Genomic DNA, 26,186 nt, shown 5'->3' on the forward strand with positions numbered 1-26,186 from the left:
ATTTACCTACAACCTAAATATGTCTTAGTGAGGAAGAAAATAAAGATAAAGACAGAATAGCCATCAGACTGCTAGTAACTTTTGAGGGGAAGTTTATTCCAGTTGATAGAATATTTTTAATTGACAAGGTAATTTAGAAACATCAAAACTTGGAGCCTACAACTCAACTGAGCTGACTCAGTAAGAAAAATCAAGCACATCTCTTTCTCTCTCTCTCTCTCTCTCTCTCTCTCTCTCTCTCTCTCTCTCTCTCTCTCTCTCTCTCTCTCTCTCCCAGTGACAAAAGACTAAAAATTTTAAATTGTATCATAGGAAGTAAGTACCAGTTCTGTGTAACATAAAGAGGAAGGACAGTTTGTCAGGATGGAGAGCAGTATGAGGCACTGCATTCAGATAGCAGTCTCCCCTGGTTCAAATGCCTCTTCTGACAAAAAAAAGAAAGCATAAATGGCAAAGAATTTTTTCAATGAAATATATATGTACAAATTATTATTAGAGAGATGTCACCTTTTTTTAAATCAAAAAAAATTAAGAACCAGAGTTTAAAGGACTCAGCAATTCATTTTCTTTCTTTCTTTCTTTCCTTCTTTTATTATTTAATTAATTTATTCAGATTGCAACTCAGTTGTTATCAATTCATTTTCAACCTAAGTTCTGGTTCCTATCAGTATTAGCAATGATGGATTAGCACACCAAGTAGTCAATCAAATGTCTACCAAGTATTTCTCTGTTAAACAAAGCATCAAAGAATATATTCCCCACCGTATACACTGTACACACTAGAAACCATGAGTTAACAAGTTATAACTATATCAAGATTCTCATCTTACTTCTCCGTTTCTTAATGTTGTGATGGTTCCTCTTGCAACACCCATTCTAAACAGTGTTTCTGTGGCCTGTGAATAAATAAAAGTAGAAATAACTAAATGTATAATGTGTACACAACTGTCTATCTCACCCAAAACTGTAAAATGCCAACACTGTAACACACCCAGTATCTTCAAGAGAAACTTTAAGATACAAAAGGAGAGACAAGTTCTAAATTATCCCCAGAATGCACTTTCCAGGCAAATTCAACTTGTGTATTCAATTCAGAAGGTGCTGGCTACTCTGTTATTTCCCAATTAGTTCATTCAAACCTCTTGATTGCTCTACACTACAAGGGAGGGAGAAAGAATAGTAATTTTAAAATGTAAGCAATAACACCCCAGTCATTGATCTCTACAGGATAGCAAAAATTATAAAGCAACATTAAGAAAACAATATTATCTACAATGGCATTAAAAAGAATAAAATTTTTATCAAAAGCAAAAACTTTTTGCTTAATCATGGAGTTTTTTAAAAAAGCAATACGGCTGAAAGAAAATTCAAGACACAAATAAATACAGAGACACCCTCTAGTCCTGGGTTTGGAAGACTTCATACTAAGGTGTTAATACAATCCAAAGTGATCTAGAAATTCAATCCCTATAAAATTCCAATAACTTTATTTTTTAAAGAAAAAAGCCTAAAACTCATATAAAACTTTCTAACTAATAGTGAGGGGAGAAAAGCTATAGACTGGCTCAGTTATAAATAATAGTCACAGGGTAAGTTTGAATATGATCCAGTAAACATTAAATATTATTTTAAGTACAATTTGCATTTTACCGTGATATGAATATCTTAGCCAATTTCCATTGTACAAAGCCAATAGTAGTCACAACTGAATGAAGAGGAGCAAATGTGGGCATGATGGCAAATGTCTGCAATCCCAGCACTCACAAGACTGGGGCAAGAGTCTCAAAGGGCCAAAACAATAACAATAGCAATGTATACATGCATAGGACCTGCAACTGCCCCTGCAGGGAGAGGTACAGCCTACTATTAATTTAAATCCCATCATGTGATTAATATACACTTAAGTTTAAGGTTTTGGGTTTTTTTTTTTAACTTTCAAAGAAGTGATCTGATCATCAGTGAGCAGTTTTCAAGACAATGTCCATTCTTCCACAATTTTTTTGAAAATTATTTTATTTTGTTATTTTTTGGCATATGGATTTATATTATTATACGTTAAGTAGAAAAATTACATACAGCAAGAAAAACAAAACAATCAGCGATAATATGAATATTACATTCAAAGTATTTTGGTTAAATGCATTTGGTAACTTTGTAGAAAATATCTTTCCTATCTTGATGAGTCTAAAATTTTGAATGAGAACCAGTATCTATCCTCTCTCATCTCTGCCAACTCAAAACCTCTATCTAGACCTAAAACCATCTTAACCCCTAAACAGCTTAGGTTAATTGTGTGACTAAACTATCACGTCTTCAATCCTATCAGAGACTTGAGAAGGAATGAAAGTTAATTGCTTAAGTGAACCGGAAGTGCAGGTTAACAGCTACCAGAATGAGGAGAAAAAAAAGAAAAGAAAAAGAAAAAAATGACAAAGACAATTTACTGCCTGAACAGTCACCCAAAACTCTCTATAACGTTGAAGCATCATCTTCAGCCTTCTGGCCCAATATAGCTGACAGACATATTTGTGAGACAGGAACTATTGAGGACTTGCTCACCCTGTCTTGGCAGAGTTTGGCTATCAACTCTGCCTGTATCCAAGCTTGCCCATTTTTAGGCAGCATTCTGCCTAAAATTAGGACATTTTGCCCAGTGGTTGGTTTGTCACATTTGAAGCCATCTCCATAAGGAGGATCTTTGATGCTCATCATCTTCTTGAGGTAGGCTGGGTGTTGCCAGGAGTTAGCCTGCCTTGTTGTCAAAGAATCTTTAAGATATTAAAAGCTTCTTAAATGCCATTTTCTGTAGGTCTCTGAGGCTTTGAAGACTTTATCTAACTATTTTACCTTATCTATATATAGGATCATATTTATCTGTTAAACCTAGGATGTATATTCTTATGATTAAAAATAGGTTGGTAGTTGACATGACCAAAATTTGATCAATTAACAAATGGCTTGTATTACTTAATTATCCTAATCAGCCTTCAATAGCACTTTGCAGGTATTGGAAGTAAGCTTTATATTATAATTGAGTTGTATGGCTTCAGTGCCTCATATTAGAGTAGAAATATATATATATATATATATATATATATATATATATATATATAATGTATGTAGAGAATAGTCTTAAATTTGAATTCTATATCAATGTATCAAAGTTAATCTTATTTTGTATCAATATACAAAGTTCTATACCAGTGAATTAAAGATAACCTTTTTTGTTAGTAACAAGTAAGATCTTAGGTGGAGGAGTAGGTTTAATAATCTACTTTTTATCCTGTCATCCCTATATATTTCTATACCCTTCCTTCTTTCTTTCAACCCTATCTCCACATCCACAAATGAAAGCTAGAGGGAGAGAGACATCCTTGGCTTGAGTTCAACCTCGTTTTCTCTCTGAATAAAACCAATCATAACTTATAAGCAACTCTCAATGAAAACAATCATCTGTAGCCCAAGAGAGCAAACATAACCCTACCCAACGCCCCCTTACGGGAAATGGGATGTTGTTCTCTTAGGGTTTCTTCTGGCTGATTTGGGGCAAATAATACCTTTGTAGAGGCCCAAATAAAATCAGGAAATCTGATTAATCCAGCCAGTAATACCATTTGTGGTCTAGTTTCCAAATGTTGAAAAATTCCAGACTTAATAGAAGTTCTGTGTGGGGCATTCCTCCACCATTTAACTCCCATGGTGACTATGGGAGTAAGGCTGTGCGATGCTATCCATGAACTCCTTTAAAATATTTGACAGGAAAGGTAAGGAATGAGATGGAGTTAGAGCTAGAAAGTCATGCATAAGTGGAAGGGGGTGGGAGGCACAGTATTTATTTAATTTAACTTTTTATTGATTATCTTATTTTTATTTATTCTTTTATTTATTTTTATTCTTTTATTTTATTTAACTTTTTAATTGATTCATTGTCAATTTTACACTATGAACTCCAATCCCACTAATCTCCCTTCGTACTTGCCCCCCAACCTTCCAACCTCTATCACAAAAGTAAAAACAACCTCATTGTAGAAGCTGTGTCCCACAGTACACCCTTGTGTCCACACACTTTTACTTGAAAATGTTCATTGTAATAAGTCACTGGTATGATTTGAGGCCTCTGGCTTCTGCTACACTATCAACACTGGATCCTCACCAGGACTCCTCTGATATCTGGTTTTTGCCCTATGTCATAAAGATCCTACAGCTTTGGATCTATAGGAACAGCCCCTCCATGTGCTCCCACACTACAAAGAGCGGGCCCAGTGTGTCAGGGAGAGCTGGTGGGCTCACCAGCTCAGCTACCACCCAGGACTAGATCTAGGGCTTTGAGTTGGTCACAACAATTTTTAAAGATATAGATCTTGAGTTGTTAATGGTCAGGTAGGAGTGAGTAGCCAGAAAGGAAGGAGGAACAGAGGGAGTTTGGAGACTGAGAAAGAATGAATCTGCAGAAGATGGGGTTGGCAGTATGCACAGCAATCTATGAAGATGCTACAAGGAAAATATAAAACTAAGTTCTTTCCCTCTTCCTCCCCCAGAACTCTGCTTTACCCAATCCCCTTTGCTCCTCTTTCCTTTATGAATTGAGACAGGATAATCTTGTGAGAATGACAAAAATACGAACTTTAAGACAGGGTGACAGTGCATAATGCAGGCAATAGAAAAACAAGGAGGTGAAAGAGGTGGCCCGAGAAATAAAGTCCAGCGAAGGCTGGAAAACATGTGTTTCTGCTGGACTAACTCTAGAGTTACAACAATAAAAAGGTAGACAGTTTAGATGTTGCCAAGACAAAGCAAGTCTGCATATAGGGCATATGGGGAAATGACCCTCAGCTGCACCTCACTGGTAAAGGATAGCATGTAATTTATAAATAAGAATAATTTTCTAAAATTATTTAAATGAGGTCACAGTCCTTAGAGTCCCTAAGCACAAGCCAACACACTTGAAGCTGGGAGGCAGAGGAGCTGATGTGCAAATACAAACACAGAAAAAAATTTAAAAACTAAAGCATTTGAGGATGGTTTGCTAAGTTTTGAAAACACAGCACAATTTCAATATAATTTGATAAGAGAGTCAGACCATTGTTAAGAAAGAAGTTATTCACATACTCCAGACATAAATTACACATCAATGAGCTCACTGATAGATTTTACTGAAGCACATAAAACGAGCTGAAAGATCTACTTGTAAAACTGTCGCCAATGAGGCATGTGCTCTGGGTCTGCTCTAGGTGATGGGCATGCCACAGCGAACCATACATCTTCCAGTTTCCGTTAAAACCAGACAACTCAGTAAACTGACTGCACAGAGGAAGCATGGGAAGAGGGCTCTAGCAAGCAATCACTTGAGATAAAGCAAACAATGGTTTCTCAACGCCAAACCACAGATAAAACAGGAGCTATCTAGGGAGAGATGATTTGAAGACAACATTCCTTTTATTTACCTTGTCTTCTGCATCCAAATGAACTGAACTAGAGCCTCTTCCCAAGAATGTTTTAAAGATGTCTCAATCTAATAGCATTCTGTCAGTTAGGCTCAGCTGCCCTGGTTTCTATTGGAAAGCACTGGAGTGTACAACTTTCTTCTGACCTCTACTAAAGGGTTTTAATTTGCTTGTACCTAAGCAAGTGCTAACAAGTGTGGGAGGGGAAAGGTTAAGATAGAAGACTGTCAGTACTTGTAACTATCTCACAACAAACTTTTTAAAAATGTCCCACTCCTAGAGTTTTCATTCCACTCAAGATAATTAATACTGAAGAGTCATTTGAAATATGTGAATGTGTGTGGGTGGATAGATACAAATTCCTGTTTAAAAGCTTTATCAAGAAATACTGCTTTTTGAAAGAACAATTTTACATACGAAACCCAGTCTCAAACAACCTAAATGTAATAAACTCTAAGTTCAAGACTATGACTGTAAGTGTCTGTGTATGCATGTGGATGTGTCAAAAACATCTATAGTCCTGCATAGTGAAGAAACACCAGTGGCAATCTCTGGGGATTTTTTTTATCCTTGATTTTCTAATGTTTCTCCCTGTCTATAGGGTGGTCTCTATCTACCTATGGCTTGGGGTATGCTCTCCAGAGAACAGCTGAAATTGTAGATAGAACCATGCCATATATACAAACACAATTATGTGCATATATATGTATATATATATGAAATGATGAACATAAGGAATAAAGATATTTTAACAATACTGTTCACACAGTATTTAAATCCTGAATTGTATATTTTCAGAATTTTCTATATGTTTCTAACCATTGTTATCATATATAAATTAATATAAATAATTCCACTTAGTAATTTTGATTAAGCAACTGACCACAAAGAAGAGACAGGAGCTATTTTGGAAGGGCAAGTTCCCATGAGCCTTTGACTGTTTTTCCAGTTGTTTCTAATACTTCGGTTTTTGTGCTATTTTCTGTAGAAGGAATGACTTGAAGAATTCTCTTCCCTGCCATTATTAGATATTCTTAATAGGTCTCTCAAAACTGCAAAAGTAGTAGATGTGAGACAGAGAAAAGAGGCTTACCTGTCCCTGTGCTGGGGCGCTGAGCAGATACTAAACACTGTTAAAGTTCTGTTCAAATTGAAATAAGTGTTAAGTTATTTAAATTCTTACTATAATCATTCTTTTTGGCACTTGTTTTCTTGTAAATATGCAAGCGTGTTGTGAGATGCAACAATCTGATTCCCTAATTGTCAGCTGTTGGACTCCCCGTTGCTACTCTTGCTGGCTCTGAACAAAAAGCCTGCCAGTTAAACAGCTCGCTGGACTTTCAGATGTCAGAACCATCCAGGTGACTTTAGCATTTGATTCACAGTTCAAAAAAATATCCATTTGAGAGAAGCTGATTGCTAGAGATAATAAGTGTTAAAACTCAAACTATTTAAAATAATTTGTACTGGATTTTTTGTTGTCCCAAGCCTTGGTGAATTCTAGCGACTTTGAAGACAGCAGAGGGGATAGGTAAATCAAGAAAAACTGGGGTAAGAACAGGGAAATAATGAAATTAGTAAGCTCAGCTCTTGGTTAAAAATCTATATAAAGCCAGAAAAAATTACAAGACTCAGTCACTAGAATAGTTCCAGAGAACATCAGGCCTTTAGGACCAAGCGTGGCAGACATTTCACACCCAAGACCTTTTATCGCAGGCCTGTTTGCAGGACTAAGGAATCTGAGGCCTGCAAGAAGATGTAACAGCAACCTTTCACAAGGGCTGAGAAGTCTCAACTTCTTAGTCCTATACAAGAGATGTAACACCAGAGGATGGCAGCTGTTGCTGCTCCTGTACATGGTATGTACAAAGGATGATGATGTCAAAGGTGATGAGGATGGTGGTGATAGTGATGATGATGATGGAGGAGGAAAGGGGGAAAATGGACTGCAGGTTGAGCACTCCTAATCCAAAATGCTGAGAACCAGAAGTATTCAGATTTTTTTATTTTTTGAAATGAGAATGAAGGGTGTAACAGAGACTGTCCTTGAATTGTAATCTTTCCTTCATTTCCTGAGTACGGGACGGCAGGCATGCTGCCCCGGCCTTGGGTAAGGACTACTCCTTACCCCTTAGCTTACTGTCAAATTGTTAATTTCTATAGGCGTGTCTGCCGGGTTTTTATTGGGCTTGCTGTGGCTATGTGATCAGTCTGAAGGGATAACAATGACAAACCGGCTCAGAGGGTAAAAGTTCTCACCACTGAAGCCCGACAACATGAATTTGATTCCAGGAATCCACAGAAGGAGGAAAAAATTGGTTTCCCAATGTTGTCTGGTAAATTCCACATGCATGTCATGGCACAAAAGCACCTCTGATATGTGCACGCGTACATGTGCGTGCGCACGCACACACACATGCGCACACACACATGTGCACGCATACACACACAGGGACACACACATGCACACATACACACAGGCACACACACACAAGCACATACACACAGGCACACACACACATGCACATACACACAGGCACACACACACATGCACATACACATGCGCACGCACGCACACACACACACACATAGACACACACACAGGATGATAATGATAACAGTAAATTTTTAGGAGTTAATTTAAAGCATATGAATTTCCTGTTTAGATTTGGGTCCCATGCCCAAAACAACTTCATTTTGTGTTTGCAGATAATCTAAAACTCAAATCATCAACGCAAGCCGCAATGTTCAAAAGTCACAGTCTACCACAATACCATGCAAAGACACAGTAATGTGATTCTTACATTCTGAGGAATGAGGACAGGCAAGTACCATAAGTCATTGCTTTCCATAATTAAACCACTATGTCTCTGCCACAGTAGAAAACTCTGTCTACTGAAAGCACTGTGATTCAAAGTGCAATGCTCTTTAATATGCACAGACATTTCATGAAGCATCTGGTAGTGTTGTATGCCGTGACACGTACGGTGCACAGTCTAAATGTTCACATTCAGAAAGTCATGACAGACAACACAGATGAAAAATGCCACAAATACCTTGGCTTCATCGTGAATTGATTTTGAAGTAATTTTTCGTCACTAAATAACCGGAAAGCTTTTACTGCTTCCAATTTTGCACAGCTCCCACATGCAGTCACATGTATGAGGTAACAACCACAGCTTACGACGCTGAGCTCTGGTGTATACTGGATAATCAGAGGAAATACGTAGCACACACAAAAGTTGCCCAATGACAAACACGCCATCGAATCTCGCCTGCACTTGCCACTGTCCCTGTTCTTGGTTCTCCAGTCAATATTTGTCCAGTGAGAAATGTAGAGTCATACCTGAATCTTCACCCCTCAACAGCTTATCACACTATACAGCTTCTGTTGACGTTTGTAAGAGTAAGTGCTCGTGTACTGGTTGTTTAGGAGATGTATGGTTAGCCAGAGTGTGAATAAATACACCCCAACTGTACCACAGCAATCTCAAAGGTTGAGCATATCATCTGTTGTTCTTTCATATTAATGAAATCAACTTGTTCTTTTTAGACATCATCAATGTCAGAATGTTTCCATTCAGAACGTGGGACTATGTGCTCCATATGGAGACAATGCGGCTCAGCAGCGGTTCGAGGTTATGAGGGATGTGACTCCTGTTTGGAGATGTGGGCTGCTGAGCTCTCCGGGAATGTAAACGACAAGCAGATGGCCCATTTCCACATTGAGAGCAGTCTCCTGGCACTAAGGAAGCGTGTGCTTTCCTAAATGCATGTTCTGTCATATTCTATTCAGAGTGACATGACCTATCATGTACCTTGTTATGTTCCTGCCTTCTTCCAGCATAATAAAATGTATCAAAAGAAAAGGCCTATTTCCCCTATAATGCTATCTTCTTCAATTGATTGTCACAACAAATGAATGAAATATCACAACAAGCAAAACTACACACAACAAGCACAAAACAAGATGTAAAGTTCTACTTCACTTCAATTCTGTTTAAAACAAGAGCTCAGGCAATTATGGAACTGAATTTTTTTTTTTCTACCACCAGGATATGGGGAATAATAACAGTACAGTAACTCAGCCTACTCAGTTTCCAACTTGAGAGCATGCACAAAGAATTACCTAAATGCGTTCTCTGGTTTGTCATTTAATAGTTATTTAACAATTATTTCCTACACGGGATGAACTTGTATTCTTTCAAAAATAGATGACTATTCAACAACCCTCCTCCTTCCTCTGCCCCTGTTCTAAGAAATGGAGACTGTACTTAGGTAATCCATAATGGCTATGTTTCCATCAGAAATGTCTCCACGAGCTCATATTTTTAGTGTTTGGTCTTCAGATTTTGGTGCTATTTCAAAAATTATGGAGTTTTTAGGAGATGGGGGATGACAGGCAGAAGTACTAGAGGTAGCCTTGAAGTCTATCACAGCCCTGGGTCTAACCTAGGCTCTACTTCCTGTCTGCTGTCATGTGACCAAGACATGACCTTGTACTCCTCTCACCACAGATAGAGCTGCCCCTGCGCACTGTGATGACCTGAGTTCTCTCCAAAGCAGCATGAGCCGACACAAACCTTCCTCCCCAGCCAGCTTCCAGGTATTCTAGGTCACGGTGCTACAAAGCTAACATAGCTTCAAAATTGGTATAAATAAGTAGTAAGTATTCCTTTTGAGACTAAATTTTTAATATATGAATATAATCCACAAGTAAAAGTCATAGTTTTCATATTATGAAAAAATATTTCATAATAATTCAATTTACAAATGATATGTAACATGCAACCTACACTTAAGAACAGAATTACATCATCCTATGCTTTCTTGGAATTTAGTGTACTTGATGTGAGAACTGATATCATTCTTGAGGTGTTTCTCTTTTATATGAGCTGGTATTCTTTTTCCCTTACAGCTTTTAATGGTGCTTGGCTCTGTATTTTTGACACGTTGAGTGTGATATGTCACAGAGAGGTTCTCTGCCCATGTCTGTTTGGAATCCTAGGTTCTAGTGTTTGAATGTCAATTTCTCTGTTAACTTTTCTTTGACAGTTTCATGAATAAGTTGTCTATATCTTTAATTTAGATGACCCGCGGCTTCTCCTCCTACCCTTCTAGCCTTCCCTTTAACCTCGTAAGTGTATGGCAGAGTTCTTGAATTGCGAGGTCATGCTCATCGATATTCTTTCTTTACATATGTCAGAATGTATTTTCACAGCCTATCCTCTATTCCTGTAACTCCTTCTGCTTGGTCATATCCAATCATGCTTTCCGCTCTGGTTCTGTTTGCTTGCCTGGCTCAATTCCAACATGTGTTTGGTTCTTTTCTTCGGCACCAAACCAAGCTTCCTCCATACTAAGATTTCCTCCACGGTTCTTCATTTCTCCTCCAATTAACATAGCTTATTTACATTCATTTTGCTAACTTTCTTCAACAGGTCTTGAATTGACCCTGACTTCATTTGTCTGAGTGCTCATTTATCCTTTCAAAAGGTGTTTTTATTTTTATTTTACATGTGTGAGTGTTTGCTTACATGAATATATTTTTACCAAAGGTGTAACTAGTGACTGTAGAGTTTAGAAGAGGGCATTGGATCCCCTAAAACTGAACTTTAAGGTGACTGTGAACCAAACCCAGGTCCCATACAAATGCAACAAAGTATTCTTAACCACTGAACTATCTCGACAGCCCCTATCCCTTTTGAAAGTAGGACTGTGAGATATTTTTTCTGGATTTTTGACGTAGCTTATTATCTTTGGCTTGTGGATATTGGGGAATTGTGAAGTTGTGGAACTGTCATAGTAACTCTTTGTCTCGAAGTATTCTGTTTCTCTGCAGTTTTATATGTCCCATTTACTGTTTGTCTCATCTTCCTGAGTCTTGCCTGATAGTTGTTTTCACTTGCATTTGTGTTTCCACTATCAACTAGAAGGAACGCTAACTGCAGTAGCAAATATAATGTCTGACAGCAGTTCCACAGTTAACTCAAAGTAGAGCCTATGTGCGTATTTCATTTGTGTCTCTTATAAGGTTCACAGACAGTGGCATTGTGTACTACTGACTGGGGAAAATGTCAGTTGTGGGGTGTGTGGGTGTATGTGTTTTGTTTGTTTTGCATTTAAGATATTAATATTATAGAATAAAACAAGAAGAACATGAGAAACAATGGAAAGTAGAAGATTATGAATGAGAAGACTATATGGATTAGATGTATAAGAAGTATTTTAAAATGTAGAGGCAGTGAAGAGAAAGAAAAAACCCTATTTAGGTAGGTAGGATATAAGCGAAACAAAGTAAACAAGATGTAAAATAAAGATATAAATAAACATATGAAGCAAAAGCATTGATCTCAGAATTTCTTCCTAGCTGGAATATACATCCCCCTACCACGACGATCGCACTTTCAAAGTAGGGGTACTAGGTTCAGTAATTCAAACAGGTTAAGTTAGTGTGTCCTTCCTGCTCAAAGGGATTTATGTGGGAACTCTACTTTCTACCAGGATTCCTTGGTTTAAGGCACGCTGTAAGCCACTTACAACTCTGTCTGTTTGGAGGGCCAGTCATACAGGGCTTTCTGCAACTGTGGTTTTAAGGAGATGTAGAGAGGCCTGGCTTTTGTCACTGGAGAAGAAAGGTCTCTTCTATTCATGCCTGTTAAGAGACTATGGTCCAAGTTGAGCAATGCAATTCTGCATTTCAATGTGGAGGGTGAGTGACTTCTTAGTCTCATGATTCCTGGGCATCCATGAATCATCTCAGATTCAGGCACATACATCTGGCTGTCATCGCAACCTGATCTACTCTAGCCATCATTCTAAGTGCAAGCTATCCATCAATGGTTGCATCTCTGCCTCCCAGTCAGTCTCTCTTCGGCTTGCTGCTATAGTGGTACCCATGTCCAGGAAAGAAGAATGCCACCCAAGTAATTACCACTGATCTGGGATTAGTGTTAAGGAAGCTCTTCAGTTGATGCTACTTTATAGAGTAAATCCCACCCAGACAGTCATTTTTCTTCAGCTCTTCCCTGAATAGGCTACTGGTTCTCTTGACTCTTTCATTTCACTGAGGACACAGAAGTGACTTCTTTATTTTTATCTTTTCAATTAAAGAAATTTCTTCAATACAATATGGTCTCCCAGCCCAGATCCTCCCTACTCATCCAGCTAATCTGCCATCTTACTGGGATGTCCATGGGCTCTAATAGTTGATGAAAAAATGGATGTCTACCCGAAAGCCATAATATAACTGTAGTTTCAGACACTGTCAGAAACAATGCAGGTTAGGGGAAGTGGTGTTGCAGATAGAAGCAACTTCCAACATTTTTGAAATCCAGATAGGCAAACTCTAATATTAATATTAAATCTAACAGAAAACTAAGAAATTAAAAATGAGGTGTTTCATTAGATAATAAGCCATACCTACAGCCAATTCTCTATCAATTCAGAAACAAAGAAACAAATGGAAACGAACATGAAAAAAGCCAAAGTGAGATTCTAGATGAGGCATAAGCAGCGGCCTGGGGTTCTCATTTGTATAGCTGGCTTGGAGCCCACCTGCAACTCCACTTCCCCTAACCTACATTGTTTCTGACACTTTCCGAACCACATTTATATGATTGCTTTCAGCTAGACATTCAGTTTTTAGTAAATATTTACATTAAGTTTCAAGCATGTCTAAACAAGGAAACTTAGAAGAATAAGCACGTGGAGGTATAGACTTAGGAAGATAAATGCTGAAAGGGAAAGGCGGTAAACAAAAATTCACCTCACCATTGTACTGTATCTGATCTCAGCACAGGCAGGGAAAACAAAAACTCATTAGTTGAACTCTGAAATGTACTTTACTAAAGATCAACATCCTAAACTGCCCTGCTTACATAGATACATACTCATTTGTTACCAACTTAACAATGGGTACATATACCCTACTAAATCACCACTCACCTCTGTGTTAGTGTAGCCTGAATATATAAATACTTTACAGTATGCTCTACTAAACTACCACCCACTACTGTGTGAAAGACGTATACAAGTTCAACTTTCTATAGAAAATGGAACGAGAAGAAACAGAGAAACCTGTGACAGAAAAGGTGAAGTTCCCAATACTCAAACACAGGTGGCAAAACCTGAAGGCTATGAATCTTCGTCAGCACACCAGGTCTGGCTAATGGAGGCCATGTGGCTGCCCCATGGAGCAAGGAGAATGAATGAAGGCTTTAGTGTTCTGTACTAATTGAAGCTGATTTGCAATTGTGGCACTTAACCGGTTAGTCAGCCTCCTAATACCACAACCTTCCACCATCCCCTGCATTAGTCGGCCTTGCTGATATTTTTATTTCCATCATAAATTACACTAACAAGACTTTAAAATCCAAAATTATATTTTATAAATATATACAGTACATGTCTCTACTTAGTAATTAGAACCAATATTCTCTAAATGCAATGTTTCCTTCTAGCCCTATTAAAAGTGCACAGCCTAGAGTTGATAGGAATTTCATTTTAACAATTTTAATACCAAAAATGTTTTATAAATATCATAGCCTAATAATACAGTCAATGAATTCCTTTCTATTGTATACAAAGCATACATACATTGAGTGCTAGTAAAGACAAAATGATTAGCATTTCTAAATCTATATATTTTAGCAACAATTAAGTTACCTTTTAAAAAAACAAAATACAGCATTTGAGCTTTTTCATTATAAAGTAATATAATTATTTAAATTAGTCACTTTTAAAGAAAAGATGAATGTCATCAACTTAATAAAAGGTTTTAAAATATAACGTCAAAATAAAAATTACATTCTGATGCTACTTCATATACAAAAGAGACATTTATATAGACTTCTAAAAAACAGCTAGGAAAATCAAGTTTTAATAGACTACTAATAAAGATATTATAACCTATTTTTCAAGATGAATAACAAAGCATTTTATTGATTCGATGAATTAACCTATTATATTTGCTTTGCATTATAAAAGTCCAAATCGCATTCATAAAATGTTCTAATTTAAGGATTCTGACGAAATGAACATAAAACAGCTCAAGTGCATCTGGAACTCAGGTTACAACCCTTCCTGCCTCATGACCCCTAACATGACCTAACACTCACAGGTGTTCCCACAGTTAGGAATGGCTAATGTTACACCAGCCGTAATCCATCCTTCCTTTCCAACCAGTGAGGTACTGGGATAGAGTTCAGGATATATTCTATTAACAAAGAAGTAATTCTAATATTTTCACTACTACATGCAAAAAAAATGTGCTGGAGTGTGCTGTACGACAGATATCAACACAACACTGTTCCTTCAAGGATGAGAAAGGGTGTGCTACAAGTGACAGAAAGAAAGGGTATGAATTCCAGGAAGTGACCGCAAAATTTGTTTTATTAAGAATAAAATGCATTAATATAAATCTTACATGTTAGCCAAAATGTATTTTTACCTACATAAACATCTGAAACTCGACTAAATTAAGTTCATAAGACAAATGTTTCGGGTCATATACAAATGTTCATATATAAATGTCTTGAGTCTCTTACAACTCACAGCAGTAGCCTGAAAACTGATAGACTCAGTGCTCCAGGGACAACTGTTCACAAACCTTAGTTATATCTCCCCTTAGTAACTGAGATAACTGTCAATAAGATTCAAGTTTCATTACTTCCTCTTGCATCCTTAATGTCCAATGGCCTCCTTCTACACCGAAAAGCTAAATACTTTACCATGGCCACCAATGCCTCAAATATGATCAATCTTTTGCCTCTCTTTCCAACCTCATTTTACACCATTCTGTCAAGGCCTGCCAGTGACTTGGAGTGTAAACAAAATAAGCCAACTTCTTCCCATACAGGACTTTTTAACTGAAGTTTATTCTCCTGAAATACTCTTACAGAAGGTTTCTTTGTTTGTTTTTTATGATTCGGGTTCTAAACCAGCCAGGTTAATCCAGTGGGTTAAAGGCACACAACACCAAGCCTAAGGGCCTGGCATCCATCCCTAGGACTCACACGGTAGAGAGAACCAACTCCCACAACTTGGCCTCTGACCCCCATGTGCACTCTGTAGCCTGGGTGCATCCATACACACACATACACACACACACTCTCTCCTCTCCACCACCCCCCACACACCACAAATACCTAGCTCCTTCTCTCATGGAGGCCTATGTGGCCTCCCTCAGGGGCCTTCTGAGAACAACAAAAACCCCTGCTTCTTACCACTGAGACTCATAGGTCTGCTTATTTTCCAGCCAACGTCTCTTCTGACAAATGATTACTGTTGTGTTTCTCTTCTAGAATATAAGCTCCAGAAAGACAGGCACACTGACTACTTTATTTGCATCACAGCACAAACCTACAATAGTGTTGGGAGCATACCAAGGACTGAACAGGAAAAAAGAACAGAAGGACTGAAGGAAGGCGATGCCTGTTAGAGACCTATGACTTAAAGCCATGAGTGCTCAGTGGAGCTGAGGCCACGTTAAAATAGAATACAGCATAATCTGGAGGAAAAGTTCTACACTTGTTTGTTTGTTTGTTTGTTAGTTTAGAGGGCACATGGCACAGCATACAAGTGATGGTCAGAGGACAATTTGTGGAAGACAGTTTTCTCCTTCCACAATATGAGTCCCAACAACTGAACAAGGACTTGGCAGTAGGAACTTTTACCCAACTAAGCCATTTCACTGGACCTAGAAAATGTCTCCGAATGTTGATGTCTTTGTAACAGGCATATGGCCAGTAAATAACACTCTTCATAGCCATAGATGCATATATGAAACATCGATAGCCTTTCCAAGTGCAAAAATTTGAAAGCAAGGTGGCTGGACAGGGATGGTCGTGTCATATAAAAGGTCCTGCTGCCTGCCTCTGTGTGGCTGCCCTAAACTGTAGTTTTTCTTACAATCTGGCCACCAATTCTGAGTACCATCTAAATATCCTTCTCATAATTCCAACTTACTTTCACACTTACCTAAATGTGTTTCTGTTTATAAAGCCAAAGCAACTATACGAGATACTGAGGGTTTGAAATTGTCTTCATTAAGAGCTAAAACAAAGCATTAAGGATTATACACTGTGATGGTTGGCATTATCAACTTGACAGAACATAGAATCACCGGGGGAAAAATCTCAAGTAATTATCTTCATTGGTTTGGTCCATAGGCATATCTGTGGGGATTTGTCTTGATGGTTAATTGATATAGGAAGACTCAGCCCACTGTGGGTGACACCATTCCCTAGGTAAGGGATCCTGGTCTATAATGAACAAGAGAAAGCTAGAAGCAGAAGTATGTCAGCAGCACGGGCACTTGTTCCTTCTACTATAGATCACAGATGTGGTGTTTTGAGTGACCGCCTTGACTTTACCTCAGTGAAGGACTGTGACCTGGAATTTTAAACAAAATAAACCCTTTCCTCTCCAAAACTGCTTTGATCAGAGTGCTCTGACTGAAACAGAAACAAAATGAGAGCTGCTGTATGTAACCAGGACATGGACCCTCTCCAAGCACTACAGGAAGAAGCTACACAGAGCAGAGGAGAGAAAAACTCTGCCATCATTTGGTTTTAGGTGTAGATTCAGAGCTTAGGTTCACTATAGCTATGTAACGTAATTCTGAGTGACTAAATTCAGTAATAACCTGAATATGGTATTCAGGAATATGGAAGATATTAAAAAACACAGCAAAGCATCAATAAGGGCTCAGTATCATAAATTCACAGCCTGCTTGCAGATAAGAACATGAGCATAATGAAAGAATAAGTAAAAGCCCGCTCTGGCAGGAGTCAGAAAGCCAGTGTCCATGTGTGCCCCACCACATGTTCTACAAGACACACACACCAGGGTAGGAATAGCTTTTATATTATTTTTCAAATTGGCTATTGGGTTGGACATTGTCCCCATGAAATGAGTATGATCCCAGGACATGTGGAACTGAATTTACTGGAAACAGGATCTCTGCGAGCATAAAAGCTAAGGATGCATTGCATGAGATGGGTACTACATCTAATGACTTACTGATAACTTTATGTGAGAAAGGAAAGGGAGTTCACTTACAGAATCACAGAGACAGAACAAAAGATCTATGTGAGGCAGAGATTTAAAATGATGCAATGACAAGCCAAAGGACACCAGTTACTGCAAGGAGCCACCAGAAGCTGGCAGGTTGCAGAAAGGACTCCCACACTCCACAACGTCAGAGACAGCAAGGGGAAGCATCATGCAGCTTTTAGCTTCCAGCCTCCAGAACCAAGAAGAACTAAATGTCTCCTGTTTTAAGACACTTTGTTTGGTTGTTTGTTATGACAGACCTAATAATAATTTTTAAAAAAAAGAAATGGAAAAAAAGAAAAGAAGCTATTTCTCTTGACATGTGAAAATTATAAAATCTCAAGTTTCAGTGTCCATAAACAAAGTTTTACTGGAATACAGCCATATATGTACACACACACACACACACACGTATGTATGTATGTATGTATGTATGTATGTATGTATGTTTGTATGTATTTATGTATGTACCTTATGCTGGCAAAGCTACCATTGCTATAGAGATCACATGACCTACACAGCCAGCAAAACCAACCATCTGGACCAAGAAACAAAGGCTAGCCAATTCCTGGGCCTGAGCTTAAGTACCTAGGGCAGGAATGATCAGCTTCCTAGGAGATTTGCTGGATACCAAGGAAACATGGCCAACTACTGGCTGACTAAAAAAAAAGTAAATGAACAAACAAGGACCTAGAGACTTTTATCATGAGAAATAACTTAAAGTCTTGAAATAAAACAAGATTTGGCAAAAGCGTAGCAAAACACAAAGTATCACTAATAGTCCAATGGATCTGTGAAATAAATTATATAACATCAACCATCATTTACGAGGAAACTATGCATAATGGAAAGAATAAAACTAATGATTTCTTTTATTATGTACAAATTAGGCAGAAAATATCCGATAGGTATTTTCTGGAAATACTATCAAGTGAATGTTTGAATGTGCATGCCATAGTCTTTGTAATCTTAAACATTCACTTCTATCAATCCTGTTAAGACAATTCAGCTAAATACATTCAAAATAAATGTCATAATTTAATGGTATTTAAATAATTGATTTAATTTTCTAATATCTGGATTCAATTAGGCTCAGGAAAGTTTCAAAAGGGCCACCCAGTAATAAACACAAAATAAACTGTGTCTGCTATTCTATGAGTGATAACTTTTACGGCTACCAAAGTTTCAGATGTCAGAGTAATGACTTCCATACTCTGATTAAAATGCAAATTGAAGCCACATGTTAGAGAAGGGAGATTTTCAATGTCACTGTTTTTGTATTTTAAGCATAATAAAGCTGTAAAGGCCAAGAATCATCCAAATGAATTCAGTCAATTCCAAGGATAGAAAAACTTACATTCCAAACTATAATGAAGAACGCACTTAGGCCATATATAAATGTGTGTGTATTTGTGTGTGTGTGTGTGTGTGTGTGTGTGTGTGTGTGAGAGAGAGAGAGAGAGAGAGAGAGAGAGAGAGAGAGAGAGAGAGAGAGAGAGAGAGAGAGAGAGAGAGAGAGAGAGAGAGAGAGAAATACATTATGACTGAAAGGTAAGGAAAACTATATAACAGAATGAACACTTATTTCTTTAAGAGTAACAGCTGGAAGGTCAATCTGAAGTCTCTTTTAGTCCACATATTTAAATATTAAGGGAACCAAAATTACCTTTAGTCTACATTATTAAGATATATATTGATTGTTTTTATTGGTTAGTATGTTTAATGAACAAAACTTGGGTTGATGAGGTGGACCAACGGGTGAATGCTGCCGCACCTAATGACCTAAATTCAATTCCTGGGACCACATAGAAGAACACAACTGACTCCTGCAAGTTGTTTCCCACCTCCACATGTACACAGCAGCAGCATGTGTGCACTTACACACACCCCCAAATAGAGATACAAGATTTTAAAAATTCCAATGACAAATTCTATGCTAGTAAATTTAAAGGTGATAAGCTTTTAGGCCTATCCCCTAGCATTCCCTCATATCTTCTAATCTACAACTCAAACATTTTCATGATGAATTTAAATATGGCAGGCTCTACCTTTCCAATTTTTTTGTTTGTGTGTGTGACCAAGTGGAGATGCTATGTACATAAAGCTTACTTTTCACTATAAAGAAAAAATTTGGAAATAAAAGTAAATTTTTCTTATAAATCAATATTCCCAGGGACTGTTAGACACAGGAAAATATACCACACAAAGGCCACACTGGCTGTCCAGCAAGCCTTCCAAATCAACTACACAAGTCCACATTTGGGCCATCACCTTCCAATGTAGCTTTTTGTTTCTCATGGAGTTTTTAATTAATTGCCTTTCTCTTCTCTTATTGTTTCCATAAACTTCTTTTTTATTACACTGCTACAATTTCCGCAGCCTTAATCATGGATTTTTAATCATGAAACAGACACTGGGTCATGGCGCCTCTGGATTCCTACTGAACTCGGAGCAGCCCATGTCAAGATTTGCCATACAGCTGTTAGCTGATTTTGTTGTTGCATCTGGGGAGTTGCCTCCACGGCTTCTAGGATCCAGTCTGCTCTCTCTTGGGGAGAAGAGGTCCTTTCCATTTTGCTGAGTTATCAAGGTTTTTGGTTTTCTTTTATTTATATATTTTCTGAAAAGATCTTTTTTTTTTTTCAAGATGAAGAGTCAACTCCAATATCTGAAAACGGCTCTCCTTCACCCACACCCAGATTCATTTCCACTGCTCATAGAATTCCAGGTTACAAACCATCTTCCTACATAACTACAGATATCCACACAAATCCTGGTTTTTCAGGATTTGCTGATGCTAGTTTTATTATATCTGCATTTTTGCTGGACACTTTCAAAAAGTTTCCTTTACCCCTATAGTTCTAAAACACCATGTGACAGGTGAGTCTTTTTTAATCATCTGGTCACACTCAGAGGACTTTATTTACAATGTGCGAACTAATGGCTTTCTTCACTCAAGGAAATTATACCCAACATTCTTCTTACTCATTCCCTCCCACTGTATTTCTCATTACTAAAATTCAACTCTGGACACTCTGGCTTATCTCCTCATACCCTGCAGGGTTTCACATCTACACTCATGTACTACTTCTGGGGCAACAACTTTAGCTTTAGCTTTCTACTTTCTTGTCATGGCATTTTTAACCAATCCTTTTTGTTTACTTCTAAGAATGTCTTTTACTTCTGTAACTGTTTCTCTTCTTGTTTAATAATTGCTATTGCTTTTCAAACTTACTTGAAATCTGATGGGGGCTTTAGCATATTTCTAAAATTTGTGGCTTTTCTAAGATCAAATGTTTATTCAGCATGAGCCTTCTGTTCTGTAGTGCTTGATTTTCTTCAAATGTCTCTTAATACTGACTTACTAATTATGTTCGTGGTGAAAATTAGAAAGATACACACAATCATGTGTGCATGAGCTTGAATATGAATATTCAAAATAAAGTGTCCACTGCAATTATGGAGTTAACTTCCCTCTGCAGAAAGGAAAACTGAAGTAAATCATGAGCTGAGAATAGTGACCGGCAAACCTCACTCTGCTGGAATGAGGAGAGAGCTGATAAGAAAGCCAGAGATGGAGACTCTCCAATTGTTTAAAATCCTTCAATATTTTACTCTTGGATGAAGTTATCCTGCACCATCCAAGTCTTCCCTCCTATTCCTTAGGGAATGACTTCACTCTTCCAAATACATGCCAGTAATCAATGTGTGCTGATCTTTATTGAGCGCCTAGACTGTCTCTTCAGGGTTCCACAAAAAGAATGACTCAAACCCTCTTATAGCAGTCACTCGAATGTGCCTTATCCTTCCAGTGGTTTTTATTTCAATAGACACTATTTGTTAGGATTCCAGCTTCATCAAAGTCTACGGTCTCTTCCATTGTTTTCATACATATTACTTTTCATGTGCTCACTATCGTGTCATTTGGGTTTAAAGGAAAGGATTAAAGGGCAGAAGTAGTAATTGATGGACCAGTACACACTCTCCTTCCATGGTTTACCCTTCTGATGAATGAGGGAGTTATGATGTGGCATCTTCTCAGTATGACAATCTACGTTTCACATGCAGATTTACCTAACCACATCTCACACCATGTTCTTTGATCAGTCTATCATCCTCTGCTAGCCATGTTTGTTTCCTTCAATATAGGTAGGAAACCTCAATTATATTCACAAAATAATTTCTAAAAAAATAAGATCTTTGTATTTTTTTAAAGATGTATTTATTTATTTGCTATTTACTACATATACAGTGTTGTGCCTGTACACCAGAATAGGGTACCAGATCTCATTATAGATGGTTATGAGCCACCATGTGGTTGCTGGGAATTAAACTCAGGACATTTGGAAAAGCAGCCAGTGCTCTTAACCGCTGAGCCATGTCTCCAGCCCAGATTTTTGTATTTTTATCAAATAGGATAAGAAAAACAATTTACCAAGGGATTAAAATAGTTCTGTATGCATTTCCAAATCCCTCTGTCATACATAAAAAGAAATTCTTAACTCCCTTTACTCTGCCTCCATAGTAGAAATAAATAAGACTAATGAAAGCATGATGAACTCCTTGAAAGACAATTATAATTTATATAATACGATAACCATATATTCACTTCTATTCAACACCACTACCGCCATATAAAAACAGAACACAAGGGATTTGAAGAAAGACAAAGGATTTGGAGAGTTAGAACAGATGTCTCAAATATGTAAATTTAGTTCAATTCCTTAGATACTACAAAATCGTATTAATATAAAGATGTAGGACTCAATATAAGGCTATTATCTGCCTTCATGGTATGTACTTTCCTCATCCATAACAGTATCATTCAAGTGGTAGTAACTCCACAGACTTAATCATGACCATCATATGAAAAAAGCAAACAGTGAATTACTTGGCCCTGTGTGCTGATAAGACTTGCCTGTGTTACTTAAGTTTCTTTGCACAGGGCACTAACATGATACACTTCACACAATTTAGAAAATAAGCAAGCTCACTGTACTGCCAGGAAGAGGTGGGAGCTAGAAATCGTTCACAGAAACAAAACACGCAAGTAGTATTGAGAAGCACTGACACTCCTCAAAGTTCCCAGGGCAGCAAATCAGACGCAAGTAATTAGGCGGCATGAAAACTAATAGGTGTAAAAGAGGTAACAGTTTTGGTCTCTGTGTCCACAGTAACTTGCCTTCCCCTTATCCTTGCAGTGTGTCTCTTGGGCTGTACCAAGCTGCTGCTGTATTTTCAGATATAAGAAACATCTTTATTATATTACTGTTCCTATTAATCATCTACCAAGAAAAAGAACTGCATACCTAAGACAAGATTTAGCTTATGTTGCTATTGCACATTTTTTAACAAACATGTATTATTTTACCTTTTTACTTTGTTTCTTCTGTATTTCTTTTTTTTTTTTAACTATCCCACATAAATACATGATCAAATTTCACGAAAAGGAATGCTTGTCTACCTCCTATAACTTTCTAGCAAATAACAGGCATTGCAGAGTAAAGTGGCTTTCATCAAATGACATTTTAAATTTAACTAGAGGGTTTTTTTTCTCATTTTCTACTTCATTAATCTCTTTTGGAGATAAAAGCATGGCCTGCCTTTGAGACTTATTATTATTATTATTATTATTATTATTATTATTATTATTATTATTATTATTATTATTATTATTATCTTTACATCCCTATCACAGCCCTCTCCCTCCTCTCCTCCCTGTCCTGCCCTCCCACCCTCTACGCCTTTTCACCCCTCCCCTTCTCTTCAGAAAAGGGGAGCCCCAACAACAACAACCCATCCCAATACTAGTCCCATCAGGACTAAGCACATCCTCTTCTACCAAGGCCCAACAAGGCAGCTCAGGTAGTGGAAAGTGGTCCAAAACCAGGCAACAGAGTCCACTTGAGAGATACCCACGCCCTCTAATTGTTAAAGGACCCTCATAAAGACCAAACTGCCCATCAGATACATATGGGTATGGGACCTTGGTCCAGTCAATGCAAGCTCTTTGGTTGGTGGTTCAGTCTCTGTGAGCCCCCATGGTCCTTGGTTAGTTGGCTGTGTTGGTATTCTTCTGTAGTTCTTGTTCCTTCTGGGTCCCTCTATCCTTCCCCCAACTCTTCCACAAAACTCTCTGAGCTCCACCAAATGGTTGGCTCTAGGTCTCTGCATCTGTTTTGATCTGCTGCTGGGTAGAGCCTCAAAGGACAGGTATGCTAGTCTAGTCTCCTGTCTGCAAGCACAGCAGAGTATCATTAATAGTGTCAGGGTTGGTCTCCTCATGGGGTGGGTTTCAAGTTGGCCCAGTCATGGTTTGGCTCTTCCCTCAATCTCTGCTCCATCTTTATCCCTGCACACCTTGTTAGCAGGATACATTTTAGGTTGAAGGTTTTGTGGATGGGTTGGTGCCCCACTCCCTCCACTGTAAATCCTGCCTGGCTATAGGAGATAGCCACTTTAGTCTCCATATTCTCTACTGCTAGAAGTCACAGCTAGAGTCACCCCTATAACCTATCAGGAGCTTATGCTGTTGCGGGTCTCCAGCTTATCCCAGAGAATACACACACACACACACACACACACACACACACACACACACACACACACACACACACACACACACACACACACACACACACACTGGTCTCCTTTCTTTCTCCCAGTCATGATCTCCCTCAACCTGATCTCCACCCTTGATCCTCTTCCCACACACTCTCCTACCCAGTTCTGTCTCTTCATTCACTTTCAATGTCTATTCTATTTCCCCTTCTGAGAAAGATCCAAGAATCCTCCCTTGGGCCCTCCTTGTTGCTTAGTTTCTTTGGGTCTATGGATTACAGAATGCTTATCCTGTACTGTATGTCTAATATCCACTTATAAGTGAACATATATCATGTGTCTTTCTGGGTCTAGGTCACCTCTCTCAGGATAATATTTTCTACCTGCATCCATTTACCTGCAAATTTAAAGATTTTCCTTGTTCTTAAAAGCTGGGTAAATATGACACATTGTGTTGCCAGTTTCTGGCTAATACAAATAAACCTGCCATGAACAGAGATGAACAGATATCCTTGTACTATGGTGGAGTCTTTTGCATATATGCCCAGGAGTGGTATAGCTGGTTCTTGAAGTAACACTAGTCCCAATTTTCTGAGAAAGCACCAGATTGATTTCCAAAATGGTTGTACAGGTTTGCACTCCTATTGCCAATGGAGGACTGTTCGTTCCCCTTCCTCCACATCCTCACCAGCATGCACTGTCACCTGAGCTTTTGATCTTAGCCATTCTGATGGGTGTAAGATGGAATCTCAGAGTAATTTTGAATAGCATTTTACTTATGGCTAAGGATGTTCAGCACTTTTTAAAGTGCTTCTCAGCCTTTAGTTTCCTCTTTTAAGAATTTTCAGTTTGGCTCTGTACTCAATTTTTTCATTGGTTTCCTGGTTTTTAATTTCTTGAGTTCTTTATATATTTTAGTCATTAGTACTCTGCCAGATATAGGGTTTGTGAAGATCTTTTTCCAATCTGTAGGATGCTGTTTTGTTGTACTGACAATGTCCTTTGCCTTACAGAAGCTTTTCAGTTTTATAAAGTCTCATTTATTAACAGTTGACCTTAAGAGCCTGAACTGTTGGTGTTCTGTTCAGGAAGTTGTCTTCTGTACCAATGAGCTCAAGGCAATTCCTCTCTTTCTCTTTTATCAGATTTAGTATATCTTGTTTTATGCTGAGGTCTTTCTTCCAATTGGACTTAAGTTTTGTGCAGAGTGATAAATATGGATCTATTTGCATTCTTCTACTTACAGACATCCACAACACCAGCACCATTTACTGAAGATGCTTTCTTTTTTCTATTGTATGGTTTTGGTCTCTTTGTCAAAATTCAAGTATCCATAGGTGTGTGGGTTATTTCTGGGTCTTTGATTTGATTCCATTGATCAATCTATCTGTTTTATGCCAAGGTCTGTAAAGAATTGTGTTGGAATTTTTATGGGAATTGCACCGAATCTGCCATTACTTTTGGTAAAATGGCCATTTTTACTGGGGTTATCCTACTGATCCATGAGCATGGGAGAACTTTCCATCTTCTTATATCTTCTCCAGAGACTGGAAGTTTTTATCATACAGATCTTTCTTTTGTTTGCTTACACCAAGACATTGCCCACCCATAAAGTTCCTAGAATGATGAAATTACCCAAGCAGTCATAGTAGACAAGAAGCAGAAAACAAAATTATCACCCAAAGTCATGATCTCCCTAGAATTCCAGGCAAAATTCATGTTCCAGAACACTTTATTCTCTAACTAGAAAGCATAATCTAAAAATACCTACCATCTTAGACTTTATTCTTTCATATCCAGAGAAATGTTCATGAGTACTTGCTCCCAGGTCATTATTTATTAAGTTACCACCAAGCTTGATGACTTGTGTTCAATCCCCAGCTCCCACATGGTAGAATGTGAGAACTAACTTTCAAAAATTACCCTCTTACTTATACATGTATACCACTGGGTGGACAAATGTACCTGTAAGCACATGTGAACACATATATGTATGTATACAAACACAAAATAAAATTTTTAAATATTATTTTAAAATACTATGAAAACAGTATGAGTTACAGAAGTGAAGGGAAATTTCTTTGATTATAATAGCAGCTGATACTGGACTGAGGCATAAATACG

The 26,186-nt window shown here is 37.9% G+C and overlaps 1 protein-coding gene across 1 annotated transcript in view; it reads right to left on the reverse strand.

Annotated features, from left to right (window-relative positions):
* The window catches only part of Tmem135 (transmembrane protein 135), a 163,699-nt gene that overhangs the window by 90,817 nt on the left and 46,696 nt on the right, over positions 1–26,186 (reverse strand). The window contains exon 5 of the mRNA XM_051148883.1: positions 831–896. Coding sequence (XP_051004840.1) covers positions 831–896 — 66 coding nt within the window. The remainder of the gene's footprint in view (positions 1–830; positions 897–26,186) is intronic.

The sequence above is a fragment of the Acomys russatus genome, chromosome 7, assembly GCF_903995435.1.
Source record: "Acomys russatus chromosome 7, mAcoRus1.1, whole genome shotgun sequence".
In the NCBI taxonomy this organism is placed as follows: domain Eukaryota; kingdom Metazoa; phylum Chordata; class Mammalia; order Rodentia; family Muridae; genus Acomys; species Acomys russatus.